The 26,465-nt window shown below is 36.6% G+C and overlaps 1 protein-coding gene across 1 annotated transcript in view; it reads left to right on the forward strand.

Annotated features, from left to right (window-relative positions):
- The window catches only part of gpr149.L (G protein-coupled receptor 149 L homeolog), a 48,478-nt gene that overhangs the window by 16,906 nt on the left and 5,107 nt on the right, over positions 1-26,465 (forward strand). The window contains exon 3 of the mRNA XM_018263775.2: positions 2,321-2,769. Coding sequence (XP_018119264.1) covers positions 2,321-2,769 — 449 coding nt within the window. The remainder of the gene's footprint in view (positions 1-2,320; positions 2,770-26,465) is intronic.

The raw sequence follows: 26,465 nt of genomic DNA on the forward strand, positions 1-26,465 counted from the left end.
ACCATATCGTTTAGTGATAAGGTTTAGTTCTCTATAACAAAAACTAATGGCAACCACTGAGGCAAAATAATTAAGTATTACATAGGCAACACAGGAAAATATGCTAGATCACCTGCACATCTAGATGTATTTTTCTTTCTGCACCTATGCTATCCCCTTAGACTTCGCTTGTATCTGATTAAAAAAGCTGGATCTGTGAAGTTGCAGTTGAATCCAGGTCATGTTCCTCTTACCTGGACTTGCTATTGATGTCACTTCCCTGCGACAATCACGTGGATAAAGGCACCTGCTGTCTGGACCATGGCATTCCTCTGTGACCATGTATACACCTGATAAAGCTGGTAGTCTGGTGTATCCTGTCACACTCAGTTACCCAAAACCCAGAAAAAGACCCATGGTCTTGGCTCACGCTTCAGCCTATAACTTCTGCAAACTGCTGAGTCAGAACAGGCAGAAGGTCAGAACACAGAAATCAGAATAATAATAGCACCCATGAACTACCAAACAGAACCTACGATGGGCAACTTGAAAATAGAACATGTGCCCTTTATACAGTATATGTTAATTTTCTCACTGCACGGAATGATGTCACGGTGCATTGTGCATGCGCATCTGATTGTAAAAGGTGCGTGCACAAAAGTCAGGCGCCCGTCCACGGACCTGAAGCGACGGGCGTCTCTGCCGCTTCACCACTAGATCAACAGTTGTTGTTACATATCCTTTTTAAAATTTTTTAGCTTCTTCTACACTATGATCTCTTGAAACTTTGTTTTATTTAAGAATTCTGTAACAGCTTCTTCAGATTTTCAACTCTGTCTTTAATTTGTATACCTCTTGGGAAGCCTCCTGAATTTTTCCTTGTAAAGCTTGCAAGGTTAAGGTCATCAAATTCGAGGCTACAGTGGTCAAGGATCTGGATCCACTTATCCCTGATGTTCTTGTTATTTTTGCAGAGTATTGGCTCTAGATGAATCTGCAGTCCTCTTGGTATCCTTGAATACCAATGGGTGTGCAGTGAAAAAAACATATTAGTATTGAACACTATTCAAATAATTTACTGTAACTGTATTTTAGAAGGATGAAAATGTGACGTACAAACAATCCTGTTTTTCTGGTAGTGTTCTTGGGGCTTGAGTAATGGGGTCATAATAAGGCAACTACTATTCCTGACAGTAGTCACTGGATATTAACTATAATGTGACATAATTATATTACAGAGTCTGCATGATGCTTTCTGAGAAACCAACAGTAATTGTTGCAGTGTTATTCAGCTCTGCAAGTGCAGATGCCATGAAAGGGTCATGACTGTAACCTTTGATATATTATTTGACCATTAGTAATCAGGATATTGTACACTTTTGGGGGAAGTTTTAAAGAATTTAGTGATATCATTGGAGGATTACAAGCTACATAGGGCAATAATACACAGTTACTAGAGGAATTGCATATAGATGTTTGCTATAAATGCAACTAATGATGGGTTATAAATAGTTACAGGATAATTCATTTTAATTTCTTTCAAAAGCTGAACTGCCAGAAAGGTTTTGGGTGCAAGATGCTTCTGGTGCCGCCAAGCTTTTGTTTACAAGATCTTATATTAGAATTAAAACACCTTCAGATTCTTCATGCATTACAAGATTGCTTAAAAGACAATGCCTTAAAGGAAAACTTTACCCCCAAAATGAATATTTAAGCAACATGATGGTCTGTGTGCTGCTTTAGGGGTAAGGCCACACTGGGCGCCTTCCCACATTCTGCGCCGGCTAAAATGACAAATCGTCGGCGCTAATTACAAGTGACTTTTCATTTTAGCCGGCGCAAAGTGAGGGAAGGCATTTGGGGAGATTGGTCGACGCAAAGACAAGGCGATTAGTCGCCAGGCGACCAAATCTACCCAAAACTCCCAGTATGGCCTTACACTTAGAGATGACTTTACCAGAAATACTGCAGCTCTAACTGTAACAGGAAGAAATGTGGAAGCAAAAGACAGAACTCTGTCTGTTAATTGGCTCATGTGACCTAACTAGTGTGGTTTGTTTGTTTGTTTGCACCTTGAATCGTACAATCCCAGGGGGCGGCCCTTATTTTTAAAAATGGCAATTTTCTATTTATGATTTCCCAATGGCACATACTACTAAAAAAGTATATTATTATGAAAATGGTTTATTTACATGATGCAGGGTTTTACACATGAGCTGTTTTTATGCAATATTTTTTATAGACACCTTCATTGTTTGGGGGGTACAGTTTTCCTTTAAGTTGAATAAGAAGTTGAATAAGATCTTACTTCTAATCTAATAACATTGTTTGTTTTTCCTAGTCAAAAAAAGAGGATTCGATTTCAACTTATCCTTCAATAAAGGCTATAGCATTTATAAGATATCGCAGGATAATCATGCTACTGTGGAAAATTCCATCTCATATCATAACTTGATCAACTACGACTGTGAAAACATGAAGGAACCGCGCTGTGACCGAATCCTCAATTCAGCAATGCTGGATTTCAGCACCATAAGTTTCCAGGACAGCTCCATGATGACACTGAAAATTCCCCATGCAGAAGCAAAACTGGACCAATGCAAAGAGAAGACTTTTGGGCATCTTCTGTCAGAGACAAAAGGTGCCTTTAAAAGAGATGATGTAAGAAATTTTGATAAATCTACATTTTATGATGGGCAAGAAAGGAGGTTGTCTCATGAAGAGAGTCGCAAACCAGAGCTCACAGACTGGGAGTGGTGCAGGAGTAAATCAGAAAGAATGCCTCGACAGGTAACTCTTGCCTTTTCTTACATTATAATGAATGCACAAACACCATAAATAAACTGTATAGTATATATATATATATATATATATATATATATATATATATATATATATATATATATATATATATATATATGGATAGACTGTACTTAGTAAAGTCATTTATTACAAACATTATGTCACATGTCTAATGGAAATGTGTGTACTATAATACATAACATTAGGCTATGGGCACATGAAGCTGTAGGCTCTGCTGTTCTTAGCCTGCAGTCTCAGGTCTGTGAAAAAACTTTTACTAATGGGTTGATAAAGGCTAGATTGCTACCCGAAACGTTCGTCTCCCATTAATAAAAGTTTTTTCACTATTTAAGACCTGAGAGTTCGGACATTCTTCCTTCTTTGCTGTTTCACCTGTTAATGTGTCTACACCAAGGTATCACTGTGGATATTTTTACGTGAGTGCCAATTATCTCTGGACCTTTGGAATATACATATTCTCAAAAAAGAATATTAATCTTAGTATTTTTAATTTATTTATTTCAGTCTATATATAAAGATACTTTATCCCATATATATATATTTATACAGGTATGAGATCCATTATCTGGAGACGTGTTATTCGGAAAGCTCGTCTCCCATAGATTCCATATTATCCAAATAATTAATCATTTTAAAAATTATTTCCTGTTTCTCTGTGATAATAAAACAGTACCTTGTAGTTGATTTTAACGAAGATTAAATTAATCCTTATTGAAGGCAAAAAAACTATTGGGTTTATTTAATGTTTAAATAATTTTTTTGTGCACTTAAAAGGGGCTGCTTTATCAAAGTTCTAATGTTAGAGCTTTTTTAACCTCGAATTAACTCAAATGACCTCGAAAATCGAATGGTATCTTACTTAAGAAAAAACTCAAATGGCAAAAACCTGAATGTGCAAGTTCGAGTCGCGCAACCCAAAAACTCTAATTGATTAAGTTTTCAGTGAAAACTCGATTGATCGTATCGAGTTCTCGACTCGAATTTTTGGCCAAAGCCCCCAGAAAAAAACACGACGAACATCAAGCAGGCTGTTTACCTCTTCAAATGGTTCCAGGGACCTCTGCCATTGACTTTTACATTACCTCGACAGGTTTTAGGTGGTGTATTTTGGGATTCGAGGTATTTCCAGGCTTGGGGTATAATAAATCTCAAAATGTGAGTTTTGACCCAAAAATAATTAGAAAATTTGAATTTTCGTGGAAAAACAAAATGTAATGCCCCTTAAGGTATGAAGAAAATATCCAAATTACAAAAATGTCAGTTATCCGAAAACCCCAGGTCTCGAGCATTCTGGATAGCCGGTCTCATACTTGTATTAATATGTTCCCAGGTAGAGTAAGAAATACTTTTTGCCTCTAGTATTGCTATTGTACACTGGCATCACTCAGCACTTACATTTCATGATGCCAGACAATCCAAAACTGGTGCCTTAGCAAATCTGAAAAATGTTATTGCCTATTATTTAATAATAATTTTTGTTACTAACGAAACAGAAGAGATGAGCGACGCCCAGATCAGTCTCTTGCCCCTAAGGATTTTTCTTAAGCTGAGTTGGTCTATGTTCCCTACCACTGATATAGGGTGGGTATTGTCTCTTTCCTACAGGTTCTATTTTACATAAACTCAATAATTTAATGATTTACATAAATCACAAACATTTTAAAGAAAAGTTTCTGCAGATATAAACCCATAACTATGCTTTCCCTTGCCACTACACTAATCAGCACCTGGCCAAAGTGTTCTCAAAGTGCCTATATAACTTTTTTAATCATTACCCATAATGCCACACAGCTGACGTAGAAGGAGCCTAAACTACAATTCCCAGAATGCTTTAATTAGCAACTTGGAAAGTGTCAGGGTGGTGGTCCAAAGGTGGGTATCAGTATCCCTGTAACACACACACATATGATTCCATTCTAAGGCATCATTAGAAAGATGAAGCAAACTTTAACAATGCAGCTTATCTGACACAGTGCTACACGTTAAGGAGAAAGCTATTCATTACAATGAATGTGCCATTGTTTCTTTTGAAAGATAAAAACATAATTTGAGCCTGTTCTATACATACTATAGGTGTGCATACTTTGTGACTTAGATAATGTAGGAAAATACAATTTGATGAGCTGAGATATTTTCTTATGATTAGCCATCATATTGCACCTGTATATGACACTCAATAAGGCAACAGCTATTAATCAATGGCTACAAAGGTTTGAGTTTTTGAATTAGAATATCATTAAACTATGAAACATTATTGTTTAGTGTCGCGTTTGGTTACTTTTACAATAGATTTCAACAATGTTTTTTGCATAGCAATTTTGCATTTGACGTTAGACATGGCAATAACAGTACTGATCAACATTGTTGTCAACCTTGATGACAGTGGTTTTATTTTTTATAAATTAAATTAAGGTGTTTGATTAATGAAAGTGAAGGGCAGAGGTCATTGCTTCATTCATCATCAAGTGATTTCTTACATTATTGCAGTCATTAAATTGCACAAATCATAAAGCAATCCATGTGCACATAGTAACCTGTAAAATATTTACTGAACTGTAGTGAGTAAAATATACTGTTTGGAGAAGCATATAATCACTTAATATTTACTTACTGATACCAGGGAGCTTTATGTAATTAAATATTTACATAGTTTTTTAATTTTCAATGTTTCCTATCAGCTGAGACACACTACTAACAATATCCAAACAAGATATCTGCATTCCTGTTTCATTTGACCCATCTGATACTGTCTTGTTCTTAACCAATCCTTGCTATATTGCCACTGTGAAAAATTTAAAGCAAAAAAAAAAGTGTTTAAATGTAATTGCATCCTGTGTTTCCTGTGTTTCCTGGTATCTAGTAATTTATGTAATACTAAACCATAATGTACTAGTAGAAGTCTTTATTTCCTTATTCTACAACAGCTGGTCAGACTTTAAAGGACAATTAGTAGATTTTATTTTATTTCCCACTTTTAGGCTTTTGGCACACACTGCTTTATGACCACTATACCGTTTATAAAACTCGATGACTGAAGCTTATGTAAAGCTGGCAGATAGGCCTCTGGTCATGTGCTGGCCTCTGCAGCCATATTTCCCATGGAACTTTATTGGAAGCTGTTATAAGTATATATGGACATATTAAAGGAGAAATAAAGCTAAACAAAGAAGTAGCCTAGAAATGCTACACGTTGTGTTTTGCAGTACAGTACCAGCCCAAGGCAACCACAGCCCTTTAGCAGTAAAGATCTGTGCCTCTTAAGATGCCCCAGTAGCTCCCCGTCTTCTTTTCTGCTGATTCACTGCACATGCTCTGTGCTGCTGCCACTTACTGAGCTTAGGGACATAGCATAGAAATGTCAAATACAAGACTAATTTGTAATTCAGATTCAGAGGCAAATTGGATAGGCTTCAAATTGGTTTTTTTTGCCTTCCTCTGAATCAGCTAGTAGTTAGGCAGGTTAAAATAGAGTTAAAAGGTTGAACATAAAATGTAGTAAGATAGTAAGTTAGGTATAAAAAAGAGACACGTCCATCAAGTTCAACCTTTTGACTCTTTTTTTTTTAACCTGCCTAACTTCTAGTTGATCCAGAGGAATGAAAACCCCACATGAAACCTCTTCAATTTGCCTCAGAGGGGGAAAAAATTCCTTCATGACTCCAAAATGGCAATCAGACTAGTCCCTGGATCAACTTGTACTATGAGCTATCTCCAATAACCCTGTATTCCATCACTTGCTAAAAATCCATCCAACCCCTTTTTAAAGCTATCTAATGTATCAGCCTGTACAATTGATTCAGGGAGAAAATTCCACATCTTCACAGCTCTCACTGTAAAAAAACCCTTCCGAATAGTTAGGTGGAACCTACAGTATTTTCTTCTAACTGGAATGGATGACCTCCCGTCAGCTGGAAAGACCTACTGGTAAATAAAGCATTAGAGAGATTATTATATGATCTCCTTATATATGTATACATAGTTATCATATCACCCCTTAAATACCTCTTCTCCAGCGTGAACATCCCCAACTTGGTCTCTTGGGCTCTCTGATTCAATAATAATAATAAACCCTCCCCTAAATCATTAATGAACAAGTTAAATAAAAGTGGAACCAATACCGAGCCCTGGAGGACCCCAATAAGAAACTTACTCCAAGTAGAGAATATACCATTAACAACCACTCTCTGTACCCGATCCTGTAGCCAGTTTCCTATCCCTGTGCACACAACTTAATTAAGCCCAACAGACCTTAGTTTAGAAAGCAGTTGTTTGTGAGGCATGGTATCAAATGATTTAGCAAAATCTGAATAGATCTACTGCCCCCCCCACTGCCCAGCATCTTACTTACCTCATCATAAAAAGCAATCAAATTTGTCTGATATGACCTATCCATCATAACGCCATGCTGATTGCTGCTCATAATGCCATTCACTAGAACAAAATTTTGAATGGGATCCCTTAACAAGCCTTTAAATAAATTGGCCACCACAGATGTCAAACTTACTGGCCTATAATTGCCAGGCTGAGGTCGTAATCCCTTTTTAAATATTGGAATGACATCAGCTTTTCTCCAATCCATAGGTACCATACTAGAGGAAAGCAAATCTGAGAAAATCAGAAAGAGGTGCCGGTCTAAAACTGAACTAAGCTCTCTTAGAACTGGGGGGCGTATGCCATCTGGCCCTGGTGCCTTGTTTACATACATTTTTATTAAAGCTTTATAAATCATAACCTGAGTCAGCCACTGACTAGATTGAGCTGAGCCATTAGTGCAGCTACATTCACTTTGGTTTGTGTGTTTCTAAACACATTTATCCCATTTAACACAGTAAATTGCGTCACAGCATCCCATCTAATTAAAGCTTTTACTATTATAAACAATGGTGCTTTGGTATTCTAATGAAAAGGTTAAATGCATTAAAGGAGTTAAGATGACTTTAGATAACAAGATTTCTTCAGTTAATCCTGAGTCATGATGCATTTAAGGGAGCACACGGGCAGATTCGGGGATATATAGTCGCCTGGCGACTAATCGCCTCTTCTGCGGTGTGACAATCCCCCGAACTGCCTTCCCCCTGCTATAATGAAAAAATGCCAGTGCCAATGCACTCGCGGCACTTCAATTTCCAAAGTTCCTTGTGAGGCAATTTCGGGCGTCTTCGGAAATCGAAGCGCAGCAAATGCATTGGCACTGCATTTTCTCATTATAGCAGGCGAAAGGCAGGGGGAAGGCAGTTCGGGGAGATTGTCATCCCAGAGAAGAGGTGATTGGTCGCCAGGGGACTAAATCTCCCCGAATCTGCCCGTGTGCTAGCTCCCTAACACACAAATCCAAGTGGCTTCATCTGTATGAATTAGGTCTGGGAACTAAGACTCCTCTATTGTATACACTGAAGAAAAGAACTGATTTAGCACATTTGCCTTTTCTGTATCTGTTACAACTATACTGGTACCATTATTTAATGGAGCAGCACTCTCAAACCGCATCTTTTTACTATTAACATACTTTTTTGGGGTTAGTCTTAGCCTCAGCCACAAAGCACTCTTCATTTCCTTTCTTTGCCTTCTGAATTGCTGTTTTAAAACATTTATTATAGTGTTTATATTCATGAAATTAAGCTTCTGTCCCAACAGACTTGTACTTTTAGTTTAAATTCCTTTCTCTTCTTTCCTATTAACTTATTTACTTCTATATTAAGCCACAGGGAATAAATTGAGAACAGTAACGATTTAATATCATTTTAAATGAGAACCATTTCTGTTCTGTGTTTTTAGCTGAAAACATAATGCCCCAATCAATGCTCTGAAAGGCAGCCCTCAAGACACTAAAATTAGCTTTTCTGAAATTCATGGTTTTTGTTGCCCCAGTGTATATTTGTTTTTTGAACCAGACATTAAATGATATAACATTATGGTCACTATTATCCAGGGGTTCAATGACTTGCACATTTGCTATAAGTTCTGAGTCATTAGAGATCACTAGATCCAGAATAGTGTATAACTAAGCGTAACTTCTCAACTGCAGCCCAGAACTCAATAAGAATGTGTTCTGGGCTGCTGTTTAGCCACTAAGTGCATCAATTTAATCTTTTAGATTGTGTGATTGGGTTAAGTTGAAATGAGAGGATGAAACGGGAATGACCTGAGATAGATCTGGTACCATACTGAACTTGTGCCACTTTAGAAGACACATGAGCTGAGCCTGACACCAGTGCCATACTGGATTGATTTTGTGTTATCATAAAGTTGGGAATTCCTGAACATTTCCTGCCATTTTCCCAAAATTTTTAAATTGTTTCACAGTTGTCAATATCATTATTGGAATTGACTGTTCACCAGTATTTATCAGTTAATAGCACCTGCATGTTATTCCAGTTAAATAAATAGCTGTTAAGTACAAATTATATTTCTCATGTACCGTAAACCACTAAAGCTCAATATATTAAGCAATCATTTTTAAGGTTCAGGAGTTTCTGAAAAGTTTCACAAAATTTGAGTTTTGTTTCCATTAAACAGGCATTAAATAATACTGTAAATCATTGCAGCAAATTACACTTAATTATAAAACACATTTGCAGATCTGACTCATTTTTAATCACTATGCATAAAAGCAACACTTTGTTATTAAAATAAGTACCTTGCATTTTAACCTTTTCCATATTTTGTCTTTGAATGTTCTGTTTAACTTTATCAGTGTGTAAGTTATCCAGTTGGATTCAAGACTTTCATTATAACTCATTAGAATTTGCTCAGGATCTGGGGTTTTCTAGATCTTTCCATGATTTGGATCTCCATACTTTATGTCTACTAAAAATTATTTAAACCATTTTTTTTTAAAACCCAATAGGATTATTTTGCCTCCAATAAGGATTAATTCTATCTTAACTGGTATCAAATACAAGGTATTGTTTTATTATTATAGAGAAAAAGGAATCGTTAAAACATTGGATTATTTAATTAAAGGGGTTGTTCACTTTTCAATTAACTTTCGTTATAATGGACAGAGTGATACTCCGAAACAATTGCAATTGGTTTTCATTTTTTATTATTTGTGGTTTTATGACTTATTTCAGCTTTTTATTCAGTAGCTCTCCAGTTTGTGAATTGTCCTGAAAAACATTTCCAACATTTCCAAATTTTGAGTTCAGTCTGTATCTGTGGATTGATGTCAAAAATGGTTTATAGGAATGGTGTGGAATAAAGGAACAAAAGTTGGGAACAAGGGACAGTTCTGGAATTGTGTCTTATTATATCTTTTTTATTTTTGTCTACTTTTTGCCATTAGAAATATTAGATAAAGAATACTATTAATATAAATTATTCAAATGTTATTTTTCTTTTCACCTTTTTCACAGACTTTATGGAATAAAGTTGAGAGGCCCAGCTGTATAATTTAAGGTGTATATGTAGTTATTTTTCTTTTCATTTTTCATAGCTTTTATGAAACCATTTATGAATAAACAAATATTTTCTGTTAACCCCTCACATAGGCCCATTATTGTGATAACAATAAAATTAATCATGTGTTAATTAATCATGATGCTGGGAATTGTAATTCAGATAATATGGAAAGTGAAATAAATCCAGCAGCATTCCAAAAACCATACAAAAGTTGCTTTATTTGTGCCACAAACTGGCACAAATAATCAACCTTTGCACATATTTTTTGGGGTGCTGTTGGATTTGTTTCCCATTCAGAAGGGTTATACAGCCTGCACATGACACTACAATCAATGTACTGGGATTCCTGTGTAGCACTTTTTTATTTTATTATGTAATTAAAATAATCTTCATGTTTTATTCAACACGCATGCTTTGCTCTAGTTCTTGTTCAGTTATGACTCTCTGCATCTTCCATGATCTGGGAATTGTGGTTTCTATTTTCAGTTAGAAAAACTTTTGACCCCTTTCTTCTTAATGTAGGGGCCTATTTATTAAGCCTTGAATTTTTCTGCTTGCGTTTTTAAGGGGAAAAGGAAAACTACTACAGCTAAAACCTGTCAAAGCAAAGTAGTGGAAGATGTTTCTTGCATTCATGATCTTTGTGGGGTTTAAATATTTTATATATTTATATTTTGACACTGGTTTTCGTTCAAAAATCTGAAAAATTCGTAATTGACGACTCAAAATTATTTTGTCACAACTTTCCCCCCACGTACAATTTTCATTTGGATTTTTTTAGTAAATTAAGCCAAATCATGTTTGGGAGTTAGGTTGAATTTTTATTTTTAAAATAATGAGAAAAATCCAAGTTTCAATAAATACCTCCCTAACTCTAATGACACATGGGTGTCTACCGCCACTCCTGAATGAAAATCATCGCCTTAATGTACACACATACAGTGGCAACAGGCAGACCTCAGCCAAATGTGTTGGTGGCTGACAGATGAAGCTCTGATGGCAGCAGCAGACAAAATGCCACAAACCATACAAACCAACAATTATCCTCCTAGAAAATGATATCAATGCAGAGTTGCATGGCCTGTATGAAATAGAAAACCTATGGCATTATACAGCTATGTGGTTAGAGAACTCCTCTAATATGCTTTTAATTTACAGCAGGGGTTCATTAGATATTTTGTAAACTCTAATAAATAATGAACAAACTGCTGCCAAACTGTTATATGTTACAATGCTTTGTAACTTTTGATATTAATGATCTCTGAGCTTAATAAAAGTTAATGCACTGCTAAATATTAAGTGAAAATCGTGTCCTACTTTTTCAAACACCTAATAGCCACCAGCTATTCCAGACAGGCTGTCATATTGATCTAAAATACACAGGAACACTGAGGTGACATAATGACAGAGTTGCAAGCAGTTTACAGTAATGGACCAAGAGTGAAATCATGAACATATGATATGATTCATTTACAAAATGAAAGGTTTACGAGCACAATGATTTGCTCAACAGCAGTAAAACTAATGTTTTGTTTTTATCTCCCAAAGAAAATCATACCTTTTAAAATAGAACTGAAAAACTTTTTACTCAAAGAGTTGAACTTAATGTCTCTTCTTCCAACCTCAGCTACAAATCTTCTAGAATAACAGCAACAATTACATTCTGCCATAGGCCTTATAGGGCAGTTACTCATGAATTCATGGCTTGAGCATATATCTTGTACCATCAAGCCGAGTACATTTGCCTATATAACACCAGCAGCATCCTTCTCTCCAATTTGAAGAGTAGATCATTTAGCATTGTAAAAAAGTGTTTAATTATAAGAGGTTTGGGATAGGCTCCTACTCAAGAACCACTACTCCATCTGGGAAAAGAGTTGATTTGCTGGATTTGCAAATATGACAGGAATGCAGAATAGAAAATGTTTTGCAAAAACCTAGTGAAGTAGCATGCAGCAGAGGTTTGCAAATACAGCGACTCACACATAGAAATCTAGTTGTAAATAGTTGTTTAATAACTACAGTTAAGTAACAGATTTATAAAATGTCCACATTGTCACTAAAGAGTGAAATAGCCTTTTAATGCAAGGTCTTATTAGTCCTGCATTAAAGTGGCAAAATTATATTTTTCTCCTTTTAACATGGATATAAAGGCATTCTAAAGATTCAGAGTGGAGACAGGCAGCTACCTAGCTGTGGATTGTGATGTTCTGCCTATAGTAACCATCACAGCTACGCAATATGTTGGCGCTATATAAATACATGTTAATAATAAGAAGAAGATGAATGCTTAATGAAGCCCAGAATCTATAAGTATGGATTATATCTTAAAGTCGAGCTTGAGCTGGAAAAAAACTGGATGAACCTGGTTGAACAGTGATTCTTGGAGAATTTTACATTTTACAAATGGGGGCAGATGTATCAAGGGTCGAATTTCGAGGGGTTAAATCCCTCGAAATTCGACTGGGGAAAAGAATCGAATAGGCAATTCGGGCGAATTTACGTGCCGGCGAATAGTCGAGTGGGCGAATATTCGCCCGGCGAATAGTCGCACGATCGAATATCCGATCGAAGGATTTTCATTTGATCGAATGATCGATCGAATGCCTTTTTATTCGATCAAAAACTTAGAAAACAAGCCTATGGGACTTTCCCATAGGCTTTTAAAGCAATTCGGTAGGTTTTAGGTGGCGAAGTAGGCAGTCAAAGTATTTTTAAAAGAGACAGTACTTCGACTATCGAATGGGCGAATAGTCGCAGCGTTTTTGCGCTCGATCTATTCGAATCATTCTACTCAGGCGAATTTACGCCAATTCGATGGTCGAGGAGCACAAAAAACGACTCGAAATTCGAGCTTTTTTCCTTCTCTTCCTTCACTCGAACTTAGTGAATGGGCCCCATGGAGTATGTATATATATATATGTATATATCACTGAAAAATGCTTAGGACATTAGCAAGGGAGATACAGCATAACTTGACCAAAGTTGCTCTTAATTCCTAACAGAACAAGTAAAATAAACCTGTTATGGGAAGATTTTTCCTGTCAAGATAAAATTGTTAATTATGTAGGGGCCCATAGGGGTTAATCTGCCCCTATGGTTTTAAGGCCCTACCCTTTTCTCAGTTACCAGGCAAAATCCTCAGTGTTATTGGTCAAGAGGTGTAATGACCACTTCCTGCCACACTGCAATATAGTGTGTGTAAGGATTGGCCTCTTCCTCTTTGGCTGCTGGATGCTGATCCAGCTGGGTGTGCCCAGGGGAGCCTGGGTACAGCCAGGCCCAGAGAAGCAAGTGTTCTTGAGAGAAGTCGGGGACCAGGAAACCCTGTGAATGAGGTTTAGCTATAGTAGGGCAGACTTGTAATAGTCTCTCTAGGAGAGAAAGGTAGATAGGGTAAAGAAAAAGAGAAGCTGAAGCTCCAACAAGGATTTGCAGCAGGGAGTAGCTTCCCAGAGGCTCTGTGTGAATGCCTCCAGTGCAGGGACCTCAGTGAAGAGGGTGTTAGGTTAGCTGTCAGCTTCCTGAACAGTGCACTGGATGGGGATGGCGTACTGAATACTGCAATTGCCTATTACCTGATGTAACTGTGTGTCATATGCTAACACCTCATCTGTGTACGTGAGTAAAGCTGGAGATATTGTCTTTGGACTAATAAATAGTTTCTTTGTTTGCATCATAAGAACCTCCTGGTGCCCAATCATTTTGTATATTTTGTATGCACAGTAGCCTGAATGTTGTAGTTGCACTAAACCTTAGAGGGAATGCTTCCACTTAGCGAAGGCCCTGATCCTGAAGTGCGAGTCCAAATTTAACCATGTTCTGCTCACTAGCTGGAAAGTGACTCTGTGGTGTGGATAACCCAGATTAGTGTTACAATTACATCATGGGTCAACACAAAAATCAAGGTTAAATCCTGTTACTTTAAAGGGCTGCTGAAGCCAAACAAAGTGCTATGGCTATAAATCATGCACCTAATGCATAGGACTTACTGTATATTCCAGATTGAATATTTATGCCCCTCATAAACCTTTCTAATTTTGTTCTGTTCTCTGTCCAGTGTTGGTTGCTCTGCATAAGTCTATTACAATTTGGGCTCCTGTAGGCGCCTACTGAGTATGACATGACAATAGCCATAATTTACTACATTAATATTTACAACCAGAGTCCGTATTATGTTTTGCAAACTAAATCATTTGACAATTCCACAGAGGAAAAAAAAGATTTTCTCTTGGCACAATAAAATGTGCTTGATCTTGTTCAGTTCATCAGCTATGCCATTTATCAATGTCTGGTATATATTGATCCTTTCACATATTAATTAATGACTTTATCCTACAGTAGCTGGTTTTTATGACAATTTGCGAGAAGTAATATTCAATTGTACTATGTACTGTACACCCATTTACTGTCTACCCATTTACTGTCTACTGTTGTAGATGTAGATTTTTTTTCCCTTTGCAGCTTTCTTTCTCTCCAAACTCACCAAGGTGAAACAGGTCTGTGCTTTATAGTAATATGACAGTGGGTAACAGGCATACAGTACAGCAAACATATCAATTAAGAAAATGTTGCTGAATCACCCAATGCAGTTCTGTGATAACTTGCCTGGAGTTGAACCAGGGGCCTGGTATTCCTATGCTGTCTGCATTACCTCTGCTCTATTTGAGCAGACAGCTAAGGCTCTGGTTAACTGTTATGGCTGTGCTTTGTAATTGCTAGTAAGCTTGGCTTGTTTCACCAATTGCCAATCTGGCCACAGGTGATCTGTGCAAGCCATAAGTCTGGCTATAAAACCACCTACACTGCACTGATTCATCGCCCAACGTAGGTCTATTTTCTAATAGTTCCTGTGTGTGTTTCCTGTCTGATCATTTGTTCCTGACCCTTGCCTGGTTTGACCTTTTGCTGTATCGCTGCCTGAACCGACCCTTGCCTGATATTGATCTCTCTTCTGGATCCTGATTTGGTACCGTATTAGTGTTTGTTTATCCTGACTACGCTCCTGGCTCCTGTTCCTGTACTGCATCGTCTGGCTGGTACTGTCCCTGCCTGTTCCACGTCTGCACTCTCTGTTCCCATTCTTCCTTTATACCTTATGGTTCCTTTGCCTGTAAAGAGCTTCCCCCTTGGTCCTCTCACATTATGTCCTGGTAGCATCTAGTAGCTGAGGGCTCCTCCCTAAGCCAAAGGTGGCTGCTTTAGGCAGAACTGTGAGCCGAGACTGGGACCGTGGGGTTTGCTCTGGGTTTTGGGATACCATAATTTCCTAAACAGAACCAGTGCTTGGGTACAGACTAAGTCCACATGCAGAGCAACAGCAGAGGAGTTGATACTCTCCACTTGTCTAGATCCAAATGGTGTGGCCATAAATTGACACTTTTTCAGATGATGAACGACTTTTTTGGATTTGCTTCATATTTGAATATTCAAATGACATGCTTTATGTTCTTCCAGGATAAGGAATGGGCTGGGTTATGCAGAAATATAGTTGTCTAGTGTGGCATTATTATCAGCAGACATCAAACTGCAGTTTTCATATGCAGTTTTTTCCCCCACAATGCGATGTGTTTATCCACAATTACATGCCAAAACATGTACTGATTGACTTTGCAGAAAATCTGGGGCAAGATGTGGCTATTAATTTCAGAATGGGGATGGTATCACTTCCAGTGAGCTACTGGGCATAGGAGTCCTTGCAAACTATGGGGAAAATGTAATAAAATTCACAAAGAGAACAAATTTGCAAATAAAGATTTGCACGTCGCAATGTATTGCAAATCTTAAGTGTGCATTGTGAACCTTTAACACCTGCTTGAAGGTGGAGTAAACTTATGAGACAAACGTAGCAACTTTTTCAATAAGAAGTTTTATTACATACACTGCACACTGTCGCAAACTATAAAATTCACAACCGATATCCTACTGTCACATAAGGGGGCAAAATCAACACTTTGCCAGGCGTAGATTCGCCAGGACAACGGCAATTCACTAAAATCCAAAGTTGCATCCAGGACGCGGAATGATGGCAAAGTTGCACTAGCTTTACTGCGCCAAGCAGAGTGAAGTTGCGATAGCATTGCCTAATTTGCATACGACGGGAAGTTAAAGCATAATGGACGTATATGTTGCAGCAAATACATTACACTACACAAGCCCGGGGACACTTAATAAAATAAAATAAAGTTGTTATATTGCCCTACACATGAGTCCAGTGTATAGTTTATGTGCCATATGTTAGGAAATGTAGGGGGGAGGCCATTTAACCCAAAAAAAAATTACACTTTTTTTCAGCCTATCACCCTGAAAAAGGAAAATACACTGGCGTTTTTTGGGATTTAGAACAATTTTCAAATATTTTTTTAGGAACTCCTATCTACTCTATTGCACTTCGCCTGGTCTGAGGCATCTTAGTGAATTTGCATAGTTATGTCCATTCGCCAGAGTGCAAATTCACCAGGCGTTAGGAAGCGAAGTACCACTACAGTCTATCTCCTTCGCTAGCATAGTTACGCTAGCAACCGTTAGTAAATCGTGAAGTACCGAAATTAAGCCATGCTGGTGAATTTTTGCCCGCGTTAGTCACTTCGCCCTTTATACATTTTATTATTTAAATATTATTTAAAATCATAGAGCGCACAAACAAATACATGATTGACACGTTTTGTGGTCAAAAACCCTTCCTCATAAGCACATATACTGTATCAGAGTAAGCTGGGCAGATTTAGCACTTGTGTACGTACAAGGAATGTGCTAGGGCACAAGTACCTTTTACGAGTGGGATTGATATGAGCAGAACTTTGTGTCCATCTTAGTGTGAATATTGTAAGTAAATGACTGTTTGGATTTGTAGCTATAGGATTAATTAAGTTATATACTTTTATTGAAATGTGTACCCTTATTGCTGTTACAAATCTGCAGTGAATCATCCCAACGCATTTCTCAGTATTCTGTCCTTGAGCTTAGCAGCGATGTTACCAACAGAGTGGAAACGAAAGAGTGTAAAAAGCTAGAAAATTAATCAATCTAATCCCATCATGAAAATACATACCATAAAAATGTCCCATTCTGCAAACTAGAGGACTACTTGATCTAGGCTTCTAATGTAGTTTATTAGGGAGTGCTGGGAAACTGTGTCTCTGCAGGTGTTATTAACTATAACTGACAGCAACTGAGTTATATCTCAGCAATATATGAATGACTCCATGTTGCTGATCCCTGGTGTGAAATAAATGTTAGTGTCGGAACCCCCATTGTACTAAAAAAAACAATCACTCTGAATATTTCATCAGAATGTAAATAATAATCACAATGCATTCCCCAGACAGTAATTCAAGCTTTATATTGCCACAAATTCGTTTTTGTATTGGTTGCCAGTGTGGCTTGTATCTAAAAAAAAAAAAATAGGTTATGTTTATAACTGTTATAAACAAATTCATATGTGCACTCTTCCTGTTTTATGATTTCTTTTACTGACACCAGTATTGGAAAAATAACATTCAAACACAATAAAACAATGGAACCCAAGCAGCGCTGGCAAGTAAATTAAACAGAATCTGCTGAAAGCACGGATCCCTGAATGGATACTGAGGTGTGACTCACTCATACATGATATATACTAATATGATCTGACGTTTCAGTGTAAGGGTCTCACATCAGTAATACACACCCCATGGATAGGCTGTATAATAAAGCCAGGAGGGGCATATTCCTGTATAATGCAGCTGATAAAGCCGAGTTATTGCTGGAACGTTGATACACAACGGGGTAAAACAGTGAATCTGGCAGGATAGACGTAGGGAGCGAGTCCATTAAAATTCTTCAAGTAATGTTATACACAGATGTGAGTCTGTCTTGGATTTTAGAAACTAGAATATTTGAACACAAAGGTATTTATCTAATTTACCTTCTATTCCAAAATAAAGTTCATGTTGCTCAATACATTACATATAGATTGATGAAGCATTTTTTTACTAGAGCTAACACTTGTATTCATGCAAATGTACAGATGCTTTCATATTTAACAATTTGTTTTCCACATTGGAATGATTCCTTCCAGTGCAGGAAAAAAATGGTCCAAATCTTTAGTCCCGTTTGCTATTTGCCCAGGAGATAACAATTGAGAGGCCAATTAGAGCTTGGTACTGCTGCTGAACTCTAGCATCATGAAGAAACAAATGTTTTTCCATTATCCATGTAGTCACATTCGTGAATAAACTATCGAAATGCAGAGATATGGCTGTATATTTTATACCATCAAAGGACAAGGAAAGGCACTTAGCTACATATGGAAAGGTGTCATACTGTTGATGCTGCTCCATTTCAGCTTGGTTCAACCCTGAGATTGGCAGCACCTCTATAATGGTCAAAATTGTATTCATGAAGAATGCTGCTCAGATGTGTATTATAAGAGTCACATATTATTTTTGCTCACAAAGCAGTTCATGAGGGGTCAGGGGAGGCAAGAATAAAAATGTATTGCCTTGAAAGAATAGTATCAGGTCAAGCAGAGCCAAAAACATTGGTGGGAGTTTACTGTATTGTGTCTAATACAAGTAATTCAAAATTTTCGAATTACTTGTATTAGATATATCATGACCTGGATGTGCATATGCTTGATTGAAGATAGGACTACATGGGAGTGTAGCTGGTGGTTTGGCACTATGGAGGAAAATGCCCCAGGTATAAAAGAAGTGGTGAACTGGTGGGACATAAGGAAAGAATAAGAATAATAGCACAAGTAGTATCTCCAACAGCATATTTTAGCCAGTGGAGATTCCACTTGTCACCCCTCGTGACAGGGAGTTTTCAATTTAAAAATGTTTAAATGGGCAATTGCTTCAGTTGTATGGGGAAAATTCACTAATATCCGAAGTTGCACCAGCGACAGCTTCGCCTCACTTCGCCAGGCGTAGTTTCGCCAATGCTACACAAATGTGAATTTGGGCTCAGGGAGGCAAACGGTAGCAAAGTTGTGCTAGCGTTAATTCGTCAAGCAAAGCGAAGTTACGTTAGCGATGCCTAATTTGCATACGGCGCCAAGTTAAAGTACAATGGACGTATATGTAGCAGCAAATACATTACACTACACAAGCCTGGGAAAGCTTCATAAAATAAAATAGAGTTGTTATTTTGCCCTATACATGAGCCCAGTGTATAGTTTAGGTGCCATATGTTAGGAAATGTAGGTGGGAAGGAGGGTGCCCCCAAAAAAATGTACGATCTTTTTCAGCCTATCACCCTTAAAAAAGGAAAAGACGCCAGCGTTTTTTGGGACTTAGAAAAAATTTCCACTTTTTTTGAAGCAATCCCTATCTACTCTATTGCACTTCGTCTGGTCTGAGGTGGCGAAGGCAAGTCTGGCGCAAGAGGAAACGTTCAGTAAAATGCGCAAGTTAGTTAATTAGCGTAGTTACGTCCCTTCGCCATAGTGCAACTTCGCCTGGCATAAGGGTGCGAAGTAGCGCTAGAGTAGGTCCACTTTGCTAGCGAATTTACGCCAGTGCCGTTAGTAAATCGGCTTCGCGCTTTAGTGAATTTTCCCTGTAGTATTCTAGAGAAACTATTCCAACAGTTCTGGGCAGATTTATCAAGGGTCGAAGTGAAACTTAGAAATCCGAATTTTCGAGCTTTTTATGAACAAAATTGTCAAATTTGACTAGGGGACTAATAAAATTAAATTTGAGTTTTTTAAAAAAATTCTAATTTGATTTTCGAGATTTATCATATACTGGCCTTTTAAGAACTCGAATTCGACTATTCACCACCTAAAACCTGCCGAATTGTTGTTTTAGTCAATGGAAGACACCCTGGGATCAATTTGGAACTGTTTGCAGCCTTCCTCACATTCAAGTTTTTTATTCGGAGAAAAACTCAAATCGATCCAAATTGATCCTATTCATCAGAGTTTTGAAAATTAGATTTTTTTAATGAATTTCGACTGGTCGAATTTCGAGTTCATGGGAGTTTTAAAAACTCACATGAATTCAAAATTTGACCCTTGATAAATCTGCCCCTTAGTGTTTTTGGACTGCTGTTCAAAAGCAACATCTGATTGGTTAAAATGGATTACTGCTCCAGATCTGTTTACCTTTTTTTTACATTACTAATTATAGTTTTAATGGTCTTCAGTAACAAACTATAGCATACAAAACACTAGGGCTCATTATTACTTATTAAAATTCTGGATGCAAGTGCTAGATTTGTCTCTTTTACCAAAATAATAATAATCTAATTATACATAAAATAAACAGCCTTGAGTCACCAGAAAAATCTATTATAGTCTTAAAGGGCATTAAACGCTGCTTTTAAAGATAATATTTATAAAGTACTCCACTGAGCAAATGTATAATTAATTTTTTTTGAAATGAGCTGTTTTTAAAAAGAGAAGTGTCATTTTTGTTGAAAGCTCCACAGGGGATCAATGAATGCTGCAGGGCCAGTCTTCAAGGGCTTCAGTTCTCTATGCTGCTATCTGTCAGGGATCTCGTAGAGGCACAACAGTTGTAATAAGCTGCTCTTGGGAAAAGTGCACTATGCATATTTATTTTTATAAAGGCTTTGCATACCCTTTAATTTGTCTTTTTACTAAATCATTACAGTAAAGATTTTATATTTAATACCTTACTTTGAATTATATACACATATTTTCCTCCAGAAAATCTTGAAAATAACACTTCTTAGAGAGTTTATTAAAAAGCACCTGTTGGCTAATAGAACACACACAAAACTACTGTTACTGGTTGGGGGTAACAGTAGTTTGTTGTTTTTCAAACTGGCCCCACCAGTGCTAGGACACCTACACCAGTAGGGAGATAGAGGTAAAATGGTTGTGTTTCTTTTCCAGTAGGGTACTGCTGTAAATTCCAAGGAGTCTGTGTCACAATCCCAAAGTTATCAAAATATGTTATGCAGAGGAATATATAACCTCCAGGCAGTATTTTTTTAAACTGGCTTTACTTTGACTTTGAATATCGAAGTCGAAGTTTTTTTCACAGAATTTGACCGTTTTGCGGTCGAAGTAAAATCATTCGATCAAACAATGAAATCCTTCGAATGGAACGATTAGAAGGATTTCATCCATCGATCGAACGATTTCTCTTCGACTTCATAAAACGTAGAAAACTGCTCTAGAAGGTCCCCATAGGCTAACATAGCACTTCGGCAGGTTTAATTTGGCGAAGTATTGAAGTCTAGTTTTTTTTTAAAGAGACAGTACTTTGATAATCGAATGGTCGAATATTCGAACTATTTTACTTCGAATTGAATTCGAAGTAAATTTGGCGAAGTTTTGAAGTCTAGGTTTTTTTTAAAGAGACAGTACTTTGATAATCGAATGGTCGAATATTCAAACTATTTTACTTCGCATTGAATTTGAAGTCGTAATATCCTATTCGATGGTCGAAGTATCCAAAAAATTACTTTGAATTTCAAATTCTTTTACTTTGAAAATTCCCTCGAATTCACTTGGACCCTTGATAAATCTGCCTCTACATGTTTCGGGTACAAGCCCTATATCAAGTGGGTATGGTGAATGGTATTATGGGATTAAATACCCTCCTCTAACCCAGGAACCTCCCCCAATTCACCTTATAGTGAAATAAGGGTAATTGCTAAATGTGGAAAAAACTGAAAACAACAACATTTATCTGTCCATTTTTCATAGTCCTATCTAGTGTAACCAAGTCCTCCATTTTTTCATGAAGTGAAGTCTTTTTGTGCCTGTTAAAACCCAAAATCAGGGAAATTGCCATCACTGCCTATCCTTGATACCCATTAAAATGTAACAAAAGTATTGCAGAAAAAAGCCTACTTAAGGGATTATGAGAAGCATGTAGATACCAGTAAAACATTAAGGGGCAGATTTATAAAGGGTCGAATTTCGAATTGAAAAAACTTCGAAATTCTAATTCAAAAAGACTGACCAAAATTAAGTTGCAGTTTCTTTTGGTCGAATAGGTCAGTTTTCGATTGAATAGGTCCATATTCAGCCGAATTTGAATCATACGAATCGAAGGAATAGCGCATTCGATCGAATTTGATTCAAAGTTTTTCCCAAAAAAAAAAACCTTGATTTTTCAAAGTCCACCAATTGACTCCAAGTAGGATCTAGGAGGTCCCCCATAGGCTAAAACAGCAATTCGGCATGTTTTAGATGGCGAATGGTCGACGTCGAATTTTTAAAGTGATAGTACATGATAAATTTGGACTATTCCGTAGTATAAGTACACACAAAATAGCTCAAAATTTTTTTTCATTCAAAAAGTCACCTTGACCTATATACATTGTATAATTTGTTTTACTTACACGGCAGGAGCTCCATGAATCACAAGGGCTAGCTTACCAGAGAGAAGAGAGGAAGAAGAAAAAAAAAAAGATTAATCCCATAGGTATTTAATTCCATAATACCGTTCACCATACACACTTGATAAAGGGCTAGTATCCGAAACATGTAGTGTTCACACTGCTAATAAAAAGAACACTTGCAGTTTGAAAATACTGCCTGGAAGCTGTTTATTCCTCTGCATTATATAGCAGGAGGGAGCTCCCTGTACTTTCAAAAAAATTACTGTTACCCCCAACTGGAGTGCGGGCTCTATTAGCCCATACCTTTTGGTTGAGTAAAATATTTCTGAGCCAACCAGAGTAGAGCGTTTCCTGTAATATTAATGAATTTACTGCATGCATATTGCTGTGTAAATTTTTTTTATTATTCCACAAAACAAAATGAAAACATAAGTGATATACCATAATATGTCTAGGTATGGGACCTGTTATCCAGAACACTCAGGGGTCCTTCTGTAATTGGATCAGCATACTTTGCCTACTAAAAAAATCATTTAAACATTAATTAAACACAATAGGATTGTTTTGCCAACAATAAGGATTGTTTATATATTATTTAGGATTCAGTATAAGGCACTGTTGTATTATTACAGAGAAAAGTAAAATAATTTAAAACATTTTTAATTGTTTCATTAAAATGTAGTCTATTGGAGATGGTCTTCCCATAATTGGAAAACTTCTGTATAATGGGTTTCTGGATAACAGATCACATAACTGTACAGACAAATTGTATACATATAAGGCAGGCATATAAGGAAGCAGAGCATTTATAGTTAAAAATGTACAGTGCAGAGCATAGATAAAGAAGAGGAAATTGGAACTTGGATTACAAGAGTTGCAGAGATAAAGAAAACAAAAGAAAAGAGAGGATCAGGCCAACAATAAAGAGAACAGTAGAAAATTAACCATTAAACAAGTGAGACAAATGAAAGAACTGGCACCAGGATGCTCAATAAATTCAAACCACATTAGATAATGTACGGGTATCCGTCTGCCCATAGTTACCATCAATGGATTTCCGCATTAAGACCTCTTTCTATACAATATGTCCAAGGCAAAATAACTTTTTCCATTGTCATGCACTTTCCATACCATAGCTAAAGATTGTTGGGTTGCCAAAAACAATGTATTGAAATAACTCTTGAAATGGATTTACAAACTTCCCCAAGGGTTTAATTCATTGTTTGATATAAGCTTTTATTTTAAGAGTGTATTTATATGTATGGGAATCGCTACAATTAATTGTTTTATAATTAAATTTATGGGGCCCATTTACTAAGAGTCGAAGTGAATTTTCAAATTCAAAAACTTCGAATTTCAAATTAATTTTTGGTTCTTTGACCATCAAATAGGCCAAAATTAGATTCACAAATTAGACCATTCAAAAATCGAAGTACTGTCTTTTTAAAAAACTTCGAATTCGACACTTCGCCACCTTTGCTGTTTAGCCTATGGTGGACCTCCTATAAACAAGTTTTGAGTAGTCAAAGTATTTTTTTGTAAAATCGTTCTAATCGTTCGATTTGAATGATTTAATCGATCGAATGATTTTTACTTTGATCGAAAACGCCCATTTTCGATCGAAAAAATACTTAGACTATCGAAGTATCAAATTCGATGGTTGAATTTCGAAGTTTTTTAACTTCCAAATTCGAACCTTAGTAAATGTGCCCTTTATGTTTGAAAAATGTGTTTTCTGGAGGGATATATATTACAAAGTTGCATATTAGAATAGATTTGATGTACATGTAAAATGTAAAAAACATGTATAAATATGAAATATTTTTGACACCATATGAACTGTTCCTTGACATAAAGGGGGTTATTTATCAAGCTCCGAATATGCGAACCTCGAGGAAAAAAAAAACTAAGAATTTTTCAAGATTTATTAAAGCCGATGGTCTAAAAACTCTGAATCCGAAACCCCGGCATCTAAAAGCTCTCAAGGTCCTGTATAAGTCAATGGGGAAGGTCCCAGTGTCTCCACTGATGTCCGTACTGATATCCAATGAGTTCATGGTTTCGGCGCAAAAAAGTCCGAAAACTACGAAAAAAGTTTGCCTGACCCTATTTTTTCAGGCTTTTTTTTCATAAATAAGGTCCATTTGGGAAATCAGAGTTGCTCGGATTTCTAAATACTAAATACTGAGATAAATTCAGACCTTGATAAATAACCCCCTAAATATGATTAACTTAATTGTTTTGACCTGTTTGGTTAATATGTTAATTTTATGGGAGGGCTACTTTGGTTTTAAATCTCGTGCATATTAATGAAGGTTGAGGTCTCTGAGGAAGTGCATAGACATGAAACGCGTCAGACATTTTCTTGCAATCAGATGGCTAAATAAAATTGACCATTTTAACCGAAACTTTGAAGTAAGCGATTCTTGAGAAGTCCTGGAGTACCTACTACAATTTTTGGTGTTTAGAATAACTCGTTTCCATATTTATGGACCCAAGATACTGTATGTGCTTTTTCAACAGTGTCTAGAGAGGGGTATTTAATACATATACATATAATCTGATTTCTGTAGAATTTTTGTAGGTATGTCTCCTAGGTGAACAGCAGCTAATTATTAAGGTTTTCAAGAAAAAGATAAGCAATCAGAAATACTCTTTCTCTATATCTAATTCCTAAAGTGGCAATAATTTATAAAGTCATCATAACATCAACATTTCAATCCACGCAGGGATCTTCCTCAGAATGCTGGTGTTATGGTGTTATCATATGTAATATTAACAGTCACTTCATTAAGAGGAGATCGTGTCGGATTGCTTATATACATTGGTTCTATACTGCTGGAAATCCTAATGATGGCACCCCTTGATGAGTATGGGGCTCTACACTATATCATTTAGGTGACACTTGAAATTTTTTTTGTTTTATAGTTCTTTTAAGAAGATGATAACATTAAGGCATGTGAAAGGTCGAATAGTACCTACATTTTAACATTCAGTCCAAGCTCTTCATAATACCTGCAGCTAATTTATGCTGGGAGCAATGATAATTAAATTCAAATAAATCCAAAATTTTAATAAAGTTTAAGACTCTAGAACTGTCAATAAAGGATAATATGACGGGTCTATTTATGATTATTATGTTGAGCTTGTGTCCAAAGTCCATATTGTATATTGTATTTTTGGGGCAAGTGTAAAGGCGTAAAGGCCATGGTTTTAGTCCGGTGTTCAATTCGGGCAGACAGCTAATGTGATTTAAAATCAGGAATCCCCACTACCCTCCCAGATGTTTACTACTATAGCCTGGTGCATTTACTACTCCAAAAATTATTGCAGGCATTTAGAGCTTTACAGTAGCTTTTTTGCATCAACTGGATTTTCCTGGCCCTAACTTGTAATTACATTCTCACATAAGACCTGTATGATTTGATATGTTCTTAATCATAACTGTACTTTATATCTTATGGTGTATTGCTGCAAATTAACCCTTAATAGCCAGCTACAGACCTGAAATATATTGGACAATATCTATATATCTGCCATGCACTTTATCATAGAGTACTTTATCATAGAGTATTGAACTACAGCATAATAAAGTCTATAAAGATTTCTAAAAATATTTTTAACTATGGCTGTCATAGCAGACTGAATAATATAAATCATCTGGTGGTACCCTTCATAATGCAGTTTTCTCTGGACAGGAGCAATATTTTTGTAGCACATATGTGGAGGCCTAGTTATCAAAGGTTGGATTTTAGAGGTTTTTGAAACTATGAGTAACTCACAAACTCATAGCTACAAATGTCATGGAATTTATTTAAAGATCCAAATAAAAAAAGTACGAATGGAAAATAACGAGCTAAAAAATACAAATACCTCTAAAACCTCTAAAGATGTTGTTTTTGGGGCAATTCCTAGCAAAAAAAAAATTCCAAGAAAAAGCTCCTTATCAGATCCTA

This window comes from Xenopus laevis, chromosome 5L (assembly GCF_017654675.1).
Source record: "Xenopus laevis strain J_2021 chromosome 5L, Xenopus_laevis_v10.1, whole genome shotgun sequence".
Taxonomy (NCBI): Eukaryota; Metazoa; Chordata; class Amphibia; order Anura; family Pipidae; genus Xenopus; species Xenopus laevis.